Here is a 17,454-nt window from a genome sequence, read left to right as displayed (position 1 = left end):
TGTGGGTAATACGAACAACATGTGCACCTAATGGTGTATACCGGATGAATAACCGAGGCGGGTCCTAGAGATTACTTCCTTTACAAGGAGTGAACTTTCTTTCCTTGTTTAAGGAAGGATAGTTGCAAGCTTTCCTTCCTTAAACAAGGAAGGATATACATTCTGCCTATTTAAGTTTTCTTTCCTTCACAAGGAAGAGTATACACTTACCTATTTTACCCTTTATTTTCCTTCTTTAGTTGTAACCCTAGTAGGGGTAATTATGTCTTTAGTTTTCTTTAGGGGAGGTATTTAAGCCCCATCTTTGTAAGGATATGCAACTTTTTATCAATCAAATTATAACTTCTCTTTGAGAGTGTTTTTAGGGTTCATCCCTCTTAACAATGGGGATTTCTAATTCCTACAAGTTTAGCTTGTGAATCCGGGGGTTTCACGGCTCCTTCAAGTTTAGCTTGAGAATATCTTTGGTAGTTTACGATTGAAAACTATCGCCCGTTACCCGATCTGTATCAGTTGGTATCAGAGCCGATCGTTTCCTGACCCGAAACTTCTTTGGCAATGGTTCAGCCTCGACAATCACAAGGTTCTATGGAGGCCAGTGACCGGAAATATGAAAAGCGGAGGGAGCGCCTCGCGGAACAGATCCAAGCCAGTATTGAGAGGGAGAGGCAAGCTAACCAACGGTTCCAGGAGTTATCCACCTCTTGGGCAAACTCCCGACTGGCCGCTCTCGCCCTACTCAGACCCACCGCCGGGGATCTAAATCGGAGGAGGGAAGAAGTCCCTGAAAATGGAGAAGCCACTATCTCACCTCCTAAAGATTCAGGCCAAATTTGTCCACTGTTGCGCCAGGAAGAGGTAAATCCGAAACTCTCAGTTCTTGATGTGGAAGTGAAGGGTATGCCTACTATTAGTGAGGATTTGGTTATTTGTGATGTTGTTGGTGATTTAAGTTCTCATTGTGGAGTTTTTGATAATGAATTTGTGGATGAGAACTTAAATGTATCTGTGAATGAGAAGGAAGAGGGGATAGCATGTAGGAACTTTGAAGAAGTTCAAATAGAAAATGGTGCATACTATGTGTTTGATGAAATGCCCCATAGGCAAAACTTCACTTGTATGCTTAATGAGGGTGATAACCCTAATCCTGAAGAAGTGGATGATGATTTTGGGCTGGCGAATCTCTTTAAGGCGGATGGGGAATTTATTTTATGTGTGGGGGTTGATGGCTATGGTGATGGGAGAGATGTTGGTAGATCAACGATGCTCAGATGTATAACGTCGTTTAAGTCAGACAACTCGGTAAATGGAGTGGTCGGCTTGAACTATAAGAAAGAGCGGATGGAAGCGAGAGGTCTTGGGAAAGATTGGGTGGAGGAAGAGGAGTTGTACGAATTTGAAAATAATCATGAAGGAGGTGAGCTCGAGTGGAAGATTGATAGAGAGGAGGACCATTATGAAAATGAGCTGGATAGCAACAATGAACTTGAGTATGATGATAATGGGTCCAGTAATGGGATTGAAGGGGAAGAGAGTGATTTTGATGGTGAGTTATATGATGATGGTAGGTTTCATCATCATGAGGATGGACTTGAAGATAATGAGGATGACGAAACCTATTATGATGAAGATGAGCATCAGATCACTGAGTGGGTCCCAAGTGAGGCTACTTATGAAGATGATGAGAACAAATTTCATTGTGATGATGAGTTGGAGGATGGTGAGTGGTGCCAAAATGAATATACTTATGAGGTTGATGAAAGTAGGTCTTATGAAGATGAGTCAAGGAACATTGAGTGGAACTAAAGCGGGACTCCTAATTATGATGATAATGAAAATAGGTTCTACTGTGATGATGAGTTGGAGGATGTTGGATGGAACCAAAATGAGTACACCTACGATGACGACGACCAAGAGCTTCATGGAACACTTGACGAATGGGAAGGGCAGTTCGAGTGATAAAGGGCACATGGTCTGCTGGTGTTTAAAGGCGAGTGTGATCCTATTTCTTTTTTTTTTTAAAAAGAGAGTATGATGCAGACATCTTTTCAACAAATTCCAAGACCAGGTTAGGGAAGTAGCAAGGTAACAAATTTCGTCAGGTATGTGGGGAAAGTGATTCAGAAGAGGAGGAAGACACACTTAAAGTTCTAGTATATCTTTTTCTTTTAAGTGTATCTACCTAGGCGGATCTCTTAGACGGATCTCCTTTGAAGGAGCTCTTCGATGGGTCTCTCCGATGGATCTACGTTGACGGATCACTCTGATGGATCTCCTTCGACGGATCTCCTTTGAAGGAGCTCTTCGATGGATCTCCTTTGACGGATCTCCTTCGACGGATCTCCTTTGACGGATCTCCTTCGACGGATCTCCTTTGATGGATCTCTTCGGCGGATCTCCTTGAAGGATCTCTTCGATGGATCTCTTCGGCGGATCTCCTTTGAAGGATCTCTTCGATGGACCTCTTCAACGGATCTACTCCACGGATCTCTTCGATGGATCTACTCAACGTATCTACTTCAGTGTATCTATTTCGACGTATCTCCTTTAAGCATCTACCTGGGCTGATCTACTTCGAAGTGTCTACATTGATGTATCTCCTTCAGGTATCTACTTTGGCGGATCTACTTCGATGTGTCTACGTTGAGGTATCTCCTTCAGGTATCTAGTTGAGCGGACCTACTTCGACATATCTACATTGGCGTATCTACTCATCGACGTATCTACTTCCAGTACCTATCTGAGTGGATCTACCTTGGCATATCTATTCATTGTATTTCTGTCAATGTATATCTACTTCGACGGATCTACCTATTGTATCTACTTCGACCCAGATTGGCGGATCTCACTCTACATTGAATCCTGGCAGATCATATTCAGATGTGGGTAATACGAACAACATGTGCACCTAATGGCGTATACCGGATGAATAACCGAGGCGGGTCCTAGAGATTACTTCCTTTACAAGGAGTGAACTTTCTTTCCTTGTTTAAGGAAGGATAGTTGCAAGCTTTCCTTCCTTAAACAAGGAAGGATATACATTCTGCCTATTTAAGTTTTCTTTCCTTCACAAGGAAGAGTATACACTTACCTATTTTACCCTTTATTTTCCTTCTTTAGTTGTAACCCTAGTAGGGGTAATTATGTCTTTAGTTTTCTTTAGGGGAGGTATTTAAACCCCATCTTTGTAAGGATATGCAACTTTTTATCAATCAAATTATAACTTCTCTTTGAGAGTGTTTTTAGGGTTCATCCCTCTTAACAATGGGGATTTCTAATTCCTACAAGTTTAGCTTGTGAATCCGGGGGTTTCACGGCTCCTTCAAGTTTAGCTTGAGAATATCTTTGGTAGTTTACGATTGAAAACTATCGCCCGTTACCCGATCTGTATCAGTTGGTATCAGAGCCGATCGTTTCCTGACCCGAAACTTCTTTGGCAATGGTTCAGCCTCGACAATCACAAGGTTCTATGGAGGCCAGTGACCGGAAATATGAAAAGCGGAGGGAGCGCCTCGCGGAACAGATCCAAGCCAGTATTGAGAGGGAGAGGCAAGCTAACCAACGGTTCCAGGAGTTATCCACCTCTTGGGCAAACTCCCGACTGGCCGCTCTCGCCCTACTCAGACCCACCGCCGGGGATCTAAATCGGAGGAGGGAAGAAGTCCCTGAAAATGGAGAAGCCACTATCTCACCTCCTAAAGATTCAGGCCAAATCTGTCCACTGTTGCGCCAGGAAGAGGTAAATCCGAAACTCTCAGTTCTTGATGTGGAAGTGAAGGGTATGCCTACTATTAGTGAGGATTTGGTTATTTGTGATGTTGTTGGTGATTTAAGTTCTCATTGTGGAGTTTTTGATAATGAATTTGTGGATGAGAACTTAAATGTATCTGTGAATGAGGAGGAAGAGGGGATAGCATGTAGGAACTTTGAAGAAGTTCAAATAGAAAATGGTGCATACTATGTGTTTGATGAAATGCCCCATAGGCAAAACTTCACTTGTATGCTTAATGAGGGTGATAACCCTAATCCTGAAGAAGTGGATGATGATTTTGGGCTGGCGAATCTCTTTAAGGCGGATGGGGAATTTATTTTATGTGTGGGGGTTGATGGCTATGGTGATGGGAGAGATGTTGGTGGATCAACGATGCTCAATGTATAACGTCGTTTAAGTCAGACAACTCGGTAAATGGAGTGGTCGGCTTGAACTATAAGAAAGAGCGGATGGAAGCGAGAGGTCTTGGGAAAGATTGGGTGGAGGAAGAGGAGTTGTACGAATTTGAAAATAATCATGAAGGAGGTGAGCTCGAGTGGAAGATTGATAGAGAGGAGGGCCATTATGAAAATGAGCTGGATAGCAACAATGAACTTGAGTATGATGATAATGGGTCCAGTAATGGGATTGAAGGGGAAGAGAGTGATTTTGATGGTGAGTTATATGATGACGGTAGGTTTCATCATCATGAGGATGGACTTGAAGATAATGAGGATGACGAAACCTATTATGATGAAGATGAGCATCAGATCACTGAGTGGGTCCCAAGTGAGGCTACTTATGAAGATGATGAGAACAGATTTCATTGTGATGATGAGTTGGAGGATGGTGAGTGGTGCCAAAATGAATATACTTATGAGGTTGATGAAAGTAGGTCTTATGAAGATGAGTCAAGGAACATTGAGTGGAACCAAAGCGGGACTCCTAATTATGACGATAATGAAAATAGGTTCTACTGTGATGATGAGTTGGAGGATGTTGGATGGAACCAAAATGAGTACACCTACGATGACGACGACCAAGAGCTTCATGGAACACTTGACGAATGGGAAGGGCAGTTCGAGTGATAAAGGGCACATGGTCTGCTGGTGTTTAAAGGCGAGTGTGATCCTATTTCTTTTTTTTTTAAAAAGAGAGTATGATGCAGACATCTTTTCAACAAATTCCAAGACCAGGTTAGGGAAGTAGCAAGGTAACAAATTTCGTCAGGTATGTGGGGAAAGTGATTCAGAAGAGGAGGAAGACACACTTAAAGTTCTAGTATATCTTTTTCTTTCAAGTGTATTACCTAGGCGGATCTCTTAGACGGATCTCCTTTGAAGGAGCTCTTCGATGGGTCTCTCCGATGGATCTACGTTGACGGATTTCTCTGATGGATCTCCTTTGATGGATCTCCTTCGACGGATCTCCTTTGAAGGAGCTCTTCGATGGATCTCTCCGATGGATCATCTTTGACGGATCTCCTTCGACGGATCTCCTTTGACGGATCTCCTTCGACGGATCTCCTTTGATGGATCTCTTCGGCGGATCTCCTTGAAGGATCTCTTCGATGGATCTCTTCGGCGGATCTCCTTTGAAGGATCTCTTCGATGGACCTCTTCGACGGATCTACTCCACGGATCTCTTCGATGGATCTACTCAACGTATCTACTTCAGTGTATCTATTTCGACGTATCTCCTTTAAGCATCTACCTGGGCTGATCTACTTCGAAGTGTCTACATTGATGTATCTCCTTCAGGTATCTACTTTGGCGGATCTACTTCGATGTGTCTACGTTGAGGTATCTCCTTCAGGTATCTAGTTGAGCGGACCTACTTCGACATATCTACATTGGCGTATCTACTCATCGACGTATCTACTTCCAGTACCTATCTGAGTGGATCTACCTTGGCATATCTATTCATTGTATTTCTGTCAATGTATATCTACTTCGACGGATCTACCTATTGTATCTACTTCGACCCAGATTGGCGGATCTCACTCTACATTGAATCCTGGCAGATCATATTCAGATGTGGGTAATACGAACAACATGTGCACCTAATGGCGTATACCGGATGAATAACCGAGGCGGGTCCTAGAGATTACTTCCTTTACAAGGAGTGAACTTTCTTTCCTTGTTTAAGGAAGGATAGTTGCAAGCTTTCCTTCCTTAAACAAGGAAGGATATACATTCTGCCTATTTAAGTTTTCTTTCCTTCACAAGGAAGAGTATACACTTACCTATTTTACCCTTTATTTTCCTTCTTTAGTTGTAACCCTAGTAGGGGTAATTATGTCTTTAGTTTTCTTTAGGGGAGGTATTTAAACCCCATCTTTGTAAGGATATGCAACTTTTTATCAATCAAATTATAACTTCTCTTTGAGAGTGTTTTTAGGGTTCATCCCTCTTAACAATGGGGATTTCTAATTCCTACAAGTTTAGCTTGTGAATCCGGGGGTTTCACGGCTCCTTCAAGTTTAGCTTGAGAATATCTTTGGTAGTTTACGATTGAAAACTATCGCCCGTTACCTGATCTGTATCAGTTGGTATCAGAGCCGATCGTTTCCTGACCCGAAACTTCTTTGGCAATGGTTCAGCCTCGACAATCACAAGGTTCTATGGAGGCCAGTGACCGGAAATATGAAAAGCGGAGGGAGCGCCTCGCGGAACAGATCCAAGCCAGTATTGAGAGGGAGAGGCAAGCTAACCAACGGTTCCAGGAGTTATCCACCTCTTGGGCAAACTCCCGACTGGCCGCTCTCGCCCTACTCAGACCCACCGCCGGGGATCTAAATCGGAGGAGGGAAGAAGTCCCTGAAAATGGAGAAGCCACTATCTCACCTCCTAAAGATTCAGGCCAAATCTGTCCACTGTTGCGCCAGGAAGAGGTAAATCCGAAACTCTCAGTTCTTGATGTGGAAGTGAAGGGTATGCCTACTATTAGTGAGGATTTGGTTATTTGTGATGTTGTTGGTGATTTAAGTTCTCATTGTGGAGTTTTTGATAATGAATTTGTGGATGAGAACTTAAATGTATCTGTGAATGAGGAGGAAGAGGGGATAGCATGTAGGAACTTTGAAGAAGTTCAAATAGAAAATGGTGCATACTATGTGTTTGATGAAATGCCCCATAGGCAAAACTTCACTTGTATGCTTAATGAGGGTGATAACCCTAATCCTGAAGAAGTGGATGATGATTTTGGGCTGGCGAATCTCTTTAAGGCGGATGGGGAATTTATTTTATGTGTGGGGGTTGATGGCTATGGTGATGGGAGAGATGTTGGTGGATCAACGATGCTCAATGTATAACGTCGTTTAAGTCAGACAACTCGGTAAATGGAGTGGTCGGCTTGAACTATAAGAAAGAGCGGATGGAAGCGAGAGGTCTTGGGAAAGATTGGGTGGAGGAAGAGGAGTTGTACGAATTTGAAAATAATCATGAAGGAGGTGAGCTCGAGTGGAAGATTGATAGAGAGGAGGGCCATTATGAAAATGAGCTGGATAGCAACAATGAACTTGAGTATGATGATAATGGGTCCAGTAATGGGATTGAAGGGGAAGAGAGTGATTTTGATGGTGAGTTATATGATGACGGTAGGTTTCATCATCATGAGGATGGACTTGAAGATAATGAGGATGACGAAACCTATTATGATGAAGATGAGCATCAGATCACTGAGTGGGTCCCAAGTGAGGCTACTTATGAAGATGATGAGAACAGATTTCATTGTGATCATGAGTTGGAGGATGGTGAGTGGTGCCAAAATGAATATACTTATGAGGTTGATGAAAGTAGGTCTTATGAAGATGAGTCAAGGAACATTGAGTGGAACCAAAGTGGGACTCCTAATTATGAAGATAATGAAAATAGGTTCTACTGTGATGATGAGTTGGAGGACGTTGGATGGAACCAAAATGAGTACACCTACGATGACGACGACCAAGAGCTTCATGGAACACTTGACGAATAGGAAGGGCAGTTCGAGTGATAAAGGGCACATGGTCTGCTGGTGTTTAAAGGCGAGTGTGATCCTATTTCTTTTTTTTTTAAAAAGAGAGTATGATGCGGACATCTTTTCAACAAATTCCAAGACCAGGTTAGGGAAGTAGCAAGGTAACAAATTTCGTCAGGTATGTGGGGAAAGTGATTCAGAAGAGGAGGAAGACACACTTAAAGTTCTAGTATATCTTTTTCTTTTAAGTGTATCTACCTAGGCGGATCTCTTAGACGGATCTCCTTTGAAGGAGCTCTTCGATGGGTCTCTCCGATGGATCTACGTTGACGGATCTCTCTGATGGATCTCCTTTGACGGATCTCCTTCGACGGATCTCCTTTGATGGATCTCTTCGGCGGATCTCCTTTGAAGGAGCTCTTCGATGGATCTCTCCGATGGATCTCCTTTGACGGATCTCCTTCGATGGATCTCCTTTGACGGATCTCCTTCGACGGATCTCCTTTGATGGATCTCTTCGGCGGATCTCCTTGAAGGATCTCTTCGATGGATCTCTTCGGCGGATCTCCTTTGAAGGATCTCTTCGATGGACCTCTTCGACGGATCTACTCCACGGATCTCTTCGATGGATCTACTCAACGTATCTATTTCGACGTATCTCCTTTAAGCATCTACCTGGGCTGATCTACTTCGAAGTGTCTACATTGATGTATCTCCTTCAGGTATCTACTTTGGCGGATCTACTTCGATGTGTCTACGTTGAGGTATCTCCTTCAGGTATCTAGTTGAGCGGACCTACTTCGACATATCTACATTGGCGTATCTACTCATCGACGTATCTACTTCCAGTACCTATCTGAGTGGATCTACCTTGGCATATCTATTCATTGTATTTCTGTCAATGTATATCTACTTCGACGGATCTACCTATTGTATCTACTTCGACCCAGATTGGCGGATCTCACTCTACATTGAATCCTGGCAGATCATATTCAGATGTGGGTAATACGAACAACATGTGCACCTAATGGCGTATACCGGATGAATAACCGAGGTGGGTCCTAGAGATTACTTCCTTTACAAGGAGTGAACTTTCTTTCCTTGTTTAAGGAAGGATAGTTGCAAGCTTTCCTTCCTTAAACAAGGAAGGATATACATTCTGTCTATTTAAGTTTTCTTTCCTTCACAAGGAAGAGTATACACTTACCTATTTTACCCTTTATTTTCCTTCTTTAGTTGTAATCCTAGTAGGGGTAATTATGTCTTTAGTTTTCTTTAGGGGAGGTATTTAAACCCCATCTTTGTAAGGATATGCAACTTTTTATCAATCAAATTATAACTTCTCTTTGAGAGTGTTTTTAAGGTTCATCCCTCTTAACAATGGTCCTATAGAACAATCTCTTTTTTTCCATTTGCATCGGTCCTATAGAGTTATCATTTGCATCAACCTTTGATAGGGCTGATGCAAATGAACAATCTCTTTTTTTCCCCAATTCCCTTTTCGTGAGTAGACCTAATATTAAAGAAAGAAGTTTACTAAAAAAAATCCAGAAGGTCGCGAAGAACAATTCATATCATGGAAACTATCAGTTGCCGACATTGTCATCTCTTTCCCTGAGTCTGAGTTAAGTACCTTTCCTTCACTTCGTTCGTGCTTCCGGCCTTTCAAGAATTTGTATTTCATCTTCAAAACCAGAAGTTTCGCATAAAACGCTTTACCTAAAAAAAAACCTAGACGGGCCTGAACGTCCGCTTTCTCAAAACTGGTCGTACTGCAATAGAGAAGCCTTGTTCCTCATTCTGGAAACCAGATTCTCTTCTATCTCATTCTCCAGTGGCTTGTTCCTCAGCAATCCCGATTTCCACCTTGCTCCTTATGATATTTTTGGTAATTTCCCTTCAATCTTGTTTATCCACTTGTCTTCTACTTTCAAATTATGCTGGTTAGGTATTATGATTTGAGTAATTTCACAAGCTTGGATTGAAATACCTATATGGTTTGATATGGGTCTTGTTTTTGTTTTAATTTAGGTATTTTGGAAGTTCATATACTTTTGTTTTTGTTTTAATTTAGGTATTTATCTTTTATTGATGTTCATTACCTCTATAATTTATCAGTTGGCTTGCTAGCTACCTTCAATATTGGGAGTTCTCAATCTCTGAGTGATCTACATCTTCTTATATTCCCTTCTACAAGCTTACTGTGAGTGATCTGCATCATGTATCCGTTTTTTTTTCATTATTATGAGTGAAAAAATCTTGATTAATTTGACACTATGACTGCTGGATTCTGTTTATTTCTTAAGATAAGAAAAGAGGCCTACCTGATATCCCCATTTGTAATAGTAAAATTATGAATCTGTTTTTCGTTAACGCATGCATATCTCTTTTCCAGAAAAGCTCTTGAATCCTGAATTCATATCATCTTATCTTATCTTAAGGAGTTTTATCTTAACTTAATTAAGGAGGTTTGTTTATGAAGTTAGATATAATTATACCGGTAAGCCAACCATAACACTGAGTAGAGATATATTATTGATGGTTCCTTGATCATTTATGACAAGTTGAAGTGGCACTTCCATTATAAATGGTCCCTTTCCATTTTTACTTCCATGAGCTGACCCTACAGTGAGTTTGAGTATAGTATATTACATAGTAATAAGGTTTAAGAATTAGCTAGGATGGAAAAGGTATTTCTTTCCATTTCTTTTTGCCTTTGAAATTTCTACGTAGTTATGGTTTTGTGGTAGCTCTTGACTTCTTGTTAGTTGATGACCAAAATTGCTTCCTCAACTCTGGTCGTTCTTGTTAGTTGATGGTTTTATGGTAGCTCTTGAAATGGGAATCATGGAGAGTAGAATAATGCTTCCTTGGATACAAACATGTCTAGAGAATGGGAGCGTCTGCCACTAATCTATACTTTAATCACTATTATTAATTGTTTAATTCAGTCTGAATCTGATGTTACAAGTTTAGCTCCATCATCACCATCAAGGTCTCCAAAACGCCCTGTATATTATGTACAGAGTCCTTCAAGGGATTCACATGATGGGGACAAATCATCTTCTTTGCAACCAAGTCCAATGGAATCACCTTCACACCCTTCCTTTGGACGCCATTCCAGAAATTCATCAGCTAGTAGGTTTTCAGGGATATTCAGATCATCCTCAGGAAGGAAAGGTAGCAGGAAAAGAAATGATAATAAAGAGTGGAATGATAAAGGATGGCCTGAATGTAATGTGATTATGGAAGAAGGAGCTTGTGATGAGGATAAAGCCTTCACTAGATGGTTTCAGATTTTGATTGCCATTTGTAGTTTCATCATCTTGTTTAGTGTTTTTTGCTTGATTATTTGGGGTGCTAGCCGCCCTTTCAAGACTGAAACTACTGTCAAGGTATGGCTTTTACTTATTTATTTCTTATCTCCATATTTGTATGTTATTATTTGAAGAATTAGGTCTTTATATATCAGTGTTGAAATTGTGTTATGATGAGCCAAGAGTTGGTTAATTTTGCAATGATGTGTTTTAGAGGCTCTTGAGTGCCTAGCTTGTGTTCTCATACAGTTTGTGTAATAGCCTGGTCCAACCACATTAAGACTGTCTCTCTCAAAACAAATCCCATTATGCTTTATTTTCTTCATATTTCACATATCTTGAACCACAGATTTTAATGTTTGCTGCTGCTAATTAATAGATCCAGAGGTGAGATTTGTGAAAAACGAGTCGAAAGAAGTTGGTAACTCGAATGACCGGAGAGCAGGGAGGTTTACTGCGAGACGGGGAGTGGATGAGGTTTGCTCAGTAAACGACGATGTCACCGTTCAGATGCGTTCGCCGACTGAGTGATTAGTGGCTTCCATTCTCGGTTAGTCTTTGCTGCTTGTTGATTTATTGGTTTCAATATTTGTAAATGAATAATCGTTTTGTGTAATTGAGAGATTTATACAATTCTAAACTTTTGTTGCTCTGGTTTAACTAGTTTAATGGAGTGTCAATTTGAGAAGAACACTTGCTCTGGTTCATCTTTTGTCTCAGAAAACCATCGAATGTTCATCTCTTCCAAAGGAGGTTGTAGAAGCTGCCAAAGCATCAATGGGTAGAAGCACAGTTGGTGGTTGTTCTTATGCAGTTACTTTGTCAATCATATTTCTTACTTATTATTTCATTCGTTTAATTATTACTATTCCTATCACAGGACATGATTGGTCTCCTATTGACTTGATTAATGTCTAGCGGTTTGCTCAGAGGGTAATGGATCTGTCGGAGTACAGGAGGAAGCTGTAGGAATATCTGGTTACGAAAATGAACGACATAGCTCCCAATTTGGCCTCCTTGATTGGCGAAGTTGTTGGGGCTCGCTTGATATCTCATGCTGGAAGCCTTTCATCCACCCTTCAGATCCTTGGTGCAGAGAAGGCATTGTTCAGGTGTTGTAGCTGTCACTAACAGTGTTTTTACTGGTCTCAATTATTTTTGTGTTTGTAGGGGATCACTATGTACATCTCTGCTTCGTTTAGTTAGTGCCTTATCTTTACAACTGCATTTGCATTTTTTATTCATTAATATGAACGAACAAACTTTAGACATAGGTAACCATGTGATATTAGATAATCAACTTCAATAATAAATTATTAACTTGAAACCCTCCAAAGGATGAATAAATCATCTGGAACTTGAGAAGGGATTCATTATTCGTCAAATAGACTTGAAATTGCACCAATTGGTAAACGTTAAACTTTTATATATATATATATATATATATATATATGTGTATGTATATATAATTTTCCCTCACCCAAGGCTAATTTTGTACATTTTCCCACTTATTTATACGTTAATATTATGTTACTATATGCAAGATGAGAAGTTCCAATTAATAAATTTGCTCAAAAGTTAAATATATATTATTTTAATTTATCAAATATTTTTGTATGAACATTTTTCGTCCTCTCCCCTGCCTCCAAAGGAACAACACAAAGAAAAGACATTTATTCATCCCTCGTAGGCATGAATATTCATCTAGATTATAAATAAAGCACCATTAGTTCAGCTATAATGCACACAACACCAAATATCTACCAAAATCTTTAAACATTACCTGCATGAAACTCTTGCTTCTTAACTACTGTATTTATATTATTCAACTCGCACACTTTTGCTTCACCTGTATATATATCAAATAAATATAACTTGCCTATGTCTTAAGCCTGCACTTCACCTGTGTATATAAACGACCATTCCGCTATAATGCTTCATTGCACCATTGACAATCTCATATAACATTTTATACTTCAAGATTTGGTAACCATCTCTATGAAACTTAGTAATGTTTTCTTGTATTAGTTAGTCACTGATTAACTTTTATCATTTGGTAAAGATGTTACAAAATACCAAGGAGCTGAAAGAGAAGCTGAAAGCTCGTCTTCCGCAGAAATCTCATCTTTTCCAAAATGGAGGCTTAGGGACAGACAAGGTATGAACTTATCTATCTTTGAGTGTCCACTTTTCGGAGTGTTTTCATTGTTTTCTCACCGAGTTCTTGAACAGGTAAAACTGGGGACCGCTGATTGGAGAAAAAGATACTACAAGGAAAAGTTCTCTGCAGAAAATGCTAGTGATATTGAAAGCACCAGAGAAGATATAGTATGACTTTCGAAACTGAATTTCGAAAAAAAGCTGCATACTTTTGTTCTTTTGTTCTTTGTTATTATGAACGAACTAAATTCTCGGTTGATTTTGAAGGTAGAAAAGTACACATATATAAGGTTTGCATTGGGTCCTTGTTTATTATTTCTCAGAGGTGCCATCATGCACATGGTATGAACTTTGTAATATAGTGCAAGAATGTAATTGTGCAGAAAAAACATTGACAGTGGAATCTCATGTTAGGTTTTATCGGTACCATTACGCTCCATTTGCTTCGGATATGAAAGGTCTAGCCCGGGTCAAGGTGAAGTTTCATAAGGGTTCACCTTTTAAACCCTTTGATCAGCTCATGGCAGTGTTACCTCCAAGGAGGCAAGTTGGCCTTGTATTAATTGGTAGCTTAGCTGAATGAATAAGAATGTCTTGATTGTTTAGAATGTTCTTTTGCAGCTCGCAGTTTCTTCCGAAAGCATATCAGAAGCTGATGATCGATGAGGATTCGAACATTATCGACTTCTATCCTGATGCTAAGGCCTCTTTGAAACAGTCTTAGCTTTTCTTTCTGTTTTCTTTGAGTTTCTTAGTAGTTTCTGTTCTATATGGACAGAGTTCGACGTTGATACAGATGGAACGCGGTTTATATGGCAGGTTTGCAGATACATTTACCTAACATGTTATTCAGTCCTGATACTAATTCATCTATTGTGTTATGAAAGGCGAAATGTAAGCTTTCCTTTATAGATGAAGAACTGCTTTGGGTGAGACCCAAAAAGCGGAGAAGGAAATTGAGGTATATGACTAGTTCTTCTACAAGTATACAGGTAACCATTGATTCATCCCGATTGCTAATTCTGCAGAAGCATAAAGCACAAAGAAATATGGAGAATGTTTATAAGATGTTCATGAGAAGATCAAATATGTCGGACTCGCTGTTATTGCCACTTGTTTCAAACTTGGATCCTGTGTTAGCTTATTTTTTAATTAATCATTTGTATCTTGCAAATTTTGATTAGAAATTCAGAATCTCTCGTAGATAGGTCATATTTACTTTCATGTAAATGAATATTATGAGTATTCTTTTCTTGTTTTCTTCATATTATTTAATATCCTATAGAGCTCCATTCAATCCAAATTTTCTTCGTAGAATATTGAAATTAAATTCTGGAAAAATAAATAAATTCATTATTTGCATCGGCCCTTACATATGGCCGATGCAAATAATACAATCATTTGCATCGGCCCTTGAAAGGACCGATGCAAATAAAGAATCATTTGCATCGGCCGTTGTAAGGGGCCGATGCAAATGATTGTATCATTTAACATGGCTGAAACATCATTTGCATCGGCCCCTTACAAAGGGCCGATGCAATAGAGGTGCCCATTTGCGTCGGCCTCTTTAAGGGGCCGACGCAAATGATCACCTGGCCGATGCAATTACATTTGCGTCGAGGGCTTTTGCATCGCGCTGCGGCCGATGCAAAAGGCCCTAAACGGTCGATGCAAATGACCCTTTTTCCACTAGTGTACGTGTTGATATTTATTACTTGTTTTGATATTCGTAATTGGCTATTGTGTAGGGGGATACGAATTCCGAAACCCTTTGGGAATCATATAGGAGTTGCCTCACCGGAGTTGACAAACCGGAAACCGTAGAAATTGACAAGCCACAGAACTTACGGGCCCTAGTTTCTGATCCCACGCAATAGACACGCTTTTAGGAGGAACCACGTAATCTAAGCACTTCATGGGTCGATCGGTCTACACGTAGTCGTCTTTATAAGAGTAAATTGTCATTCGTATATGTTCTGAATTATTGTTTATTATATATTGTAACTTATCGTCACCTGTATCACTTCCTTAGAGTTTGAACTATAAAAATCTGTCTCACCATAGTTTAGGAGTAGTTTGTAGTTGTCATCCAAACCAAACTAAAGTATCCATCGGTTAGATAACGAATAGAGCCAAGTAGTTTAATACTTGTAGATATAAATTCTGCGGATTCGATAGCTGAACTTAAACCAGATTTATTACTTGATACGACGGGGTACACTTGCCCCTACGTAGCGTCTAGTAGATTTAAAGCACGTAGAAAGATCTTAACCGTAACACACACACACAATAACTTACCGATCTACTGTAGGCATGTCCTATTAGCAAGCGATGTCCTCATCATACCGGCAAAAAATGAAAAACATTACTAAGTTATTATAAAAGGCGACACAAATAAAAAAGTGTGATTGAAATTTTTAAAAGGGAAGACAAAAGTAAAAAAATTTCTTTAAATTAACAATATTAAAAAAAATTCCACACAAAGTATAAACCATCTTTAATTACAAAAATATATCAATGCATTTTCAAAGGTGTGATTAAATTTTATAAAATGCCAATAAAAAAATTTAAAGTGTTATTAAGTGATTATAAAAAACGGAAAAATAAAAATAATTGTGGTTGAATCATTTAAAAAAGGAGAAAAAAAATAAAAAAAATACCGGAATACTTATCGAACAAATCTAAATCATCATTAATTTAAAATATTATTAAGGTTTTTTTTTTCAAATATGTAGTAGTTACATTTTTAAAAGTACCAAAAATATTTACAAGCACTACTACGAGACTATAAAGCAGACCACAAATATAAAAAAATGTGGTTGAATTTTTAAATATGAGAATAAAACTCAAAAGCGTCTACCAGTTAAAAAATATCGGGAAGCTTTTTATCGCAATATGTAAACTGTTTTTTACTAAAAAAATTAAAAAAATGGCGATACTTTTGTTTAAAACGTAGTTAATATTTTAAAAATGATGCAAATAATAAAAAACATCGTTAATTGATAATACAAATCGATATAAATACAAAAATATGGTTACAATTAAAAATAAAGACACATGTTGAAAAATGTTTATAAAAATATTCGTAATAGAAGTTTTTCTTTTATAGTGGTCATATAAGTCTCAAATAAGATTATCCCAATGTAATACTCGTGATTAAGGGGATTTTTTTTTAGCATACCCTATCTAGGCTTGGGTGAATATGCTAGACTAGTTCATAAGAGAACGTGGGTTTTACACCACAATATATAGTTTGATACACTTATAGTAGGAGAGGTTTTAGGTTTGAAGACATTGTTTTTGGGACCATATCCAATGCTAGGACTAATTAGTTAATTTTACCACATGTTATTTCTCATGACCTATTTTTTCTCCCGGCTTATAAATTAACATAAAGTTTGATTAAATAGTGTGTCTATGAGGTAGACTAAAGGTAAGAAAAATGAAAAATAGTTATAAGGTTTTCGTATTTTTATTTTTATGATACTAGCTAGTCTTTGTATTTTTAAAAATAATTATATAGTCTCTTTCAAAAAAAAAAAAAAAAAATTATATAGTCTTTCAATTTTTATTTTCGTCAACTCTTAGTTCTTATATTTGAGTGAATTGTCAAATAAGACTAAATAAAATTTAAAAACCATAATTAGTATTTACTAGTATATGTTTTAATAATAAAATATCTATATTTCCTATTTTATGTTTTTTTCCTTCATAATAATCTCTCCAATATTAGTTAATTGTTTTATTAATTTTCATATAATTTTAATTTTAATTTAGTAGTGTAGACTTTATTCATTAAAAAAATGAATGATAAATACTATAAAAATTATTAAAATTGGAGGAGAACAATATAAAATTATAAAAGTGATTTTTTAAGACAATAAGAAATATAATTTTCTTTTTATAATTAATATATACAAGTATAAGAATGTCAGTGTATATATACTTGTTTAACGCCTTTAGTTGTTGGTGTGCGAGCTTGTCTGTAGCTTTGTTCAAAAACCACAAAATATGTAAATTGGATCTAACTTCTAATCAAAACGAAAGTGTTAAAGACTTAAAGGACATAAAAGAGCATAAAGTTCATAGTGGAATCTAGAAGACTGATTACGACTACACTGAAATAATGCTAAAAGAAAGGAATAAAGTAGCATTGTTTGCATTGAATTGAATGAGATTAATTGTTGTCATCATTAGAGACTGTAGCTAGAACTTACAAGTTGAAAGTTGATCAAATTGAATAAACTAATGCTGTACAATAGCTAAAGT

The 17,454-nt window shown here is 38.3% G+C and overlaps 1 protein-coding gene across 7 annotated transcripts; it reads left to right on the top strand.

Moving 5' to 3' along the window:
* The first annotated feature begins 9,158 nt into the window (after positions 1-9,158).
* Positions 9,159-14,341, top strand: LOC136231058 (5'-3' exoribonuclease 3-like). Of its 7 annotated transcripts, XR_010689653.1 has the most exons (10): positions 9,159-9,596; positions 9,827-9,911; positions 11,405-11,575; positions 11,690-11,824; positions 11,906-12,137; positions 13,088-13,183; positions 13,258-13,353; positions 13,453-13,527; positions 13,600-13,728; positions 13,807-14,341. XR_010689653.1 is itself a non-coding variant. In XM_066020303.1 (8 exons), the coding sequence occupies exons 5-8, from the start codon at positions 13,088-13,090 to the stop codon at positions 13,672-13,674; spliced, it is 342 nt and encodes a 113-aa protein (XP_065876375.1). In that variant the 5' UTR covers positions 9,159-9,596; positions 9,827-11,575; positions 11,690-11,824; positions 11,906-12,137; the 3' UTR covers positions 13,675-14,341. The 7 variants fall into 7 exon arrangements, 1 of the variants encoding a protein (XP_065876375.1); XR_010689656.1 differs by having other exon boundaries at positions 10,735-11,575; positions 13,258-13,728; XR_010689654.1 differs by having other exon boundaries at positions 9,827-11,103; positions 13,258-13,728.
* The last annotated feature ends 3,113 nt before the right edge of the window (positions 14,342-17,454 follow it).

This window comes from Euphorbia lathyris, chromosome 5 (genome assembly GCF_963576675.1).
Source record: "Euphorbia lathyris chromosome 5, ddEupLath1.1, whole genome shotgun sequence".
Taxonomy (NCBI): domain Eukaryota; kingdom Viridiplantae; phylum Streptophyta; class Magnoliopsida; order Malpighiales; family Euphorbiaceae; genus Euphorbia; species Euphorbia lathyris.
This window is presented reverse-complemented; position numbering and strand designations above follow the sequence as displayed.

Excerpts from the sequence above, each read along its gene's own strand:
- LOC136231058 (XM_066020303.1), top strand. The coding sequence starts at position 13,088 with ATGTTACAAAATACCAAGGAGCTGAAAGAGAAGCTGAAAGCTCGTCTT. Across the intron at positions 13,184-13,257 it reads GAGGCTTAGGGACAGACAAG|GTAAAACTGGGGACCGCTGA; the intron begins GTATGAACTTAT and ends GTTCTTGAACAG. Across the intron at positions 13,354-13,452 it reads AAAGCACCAGAGAAGATATA|GTAGAAAAGTACACATATAT; the intron begins GTATGACTTTCG and ends TTGATTTTGAAG.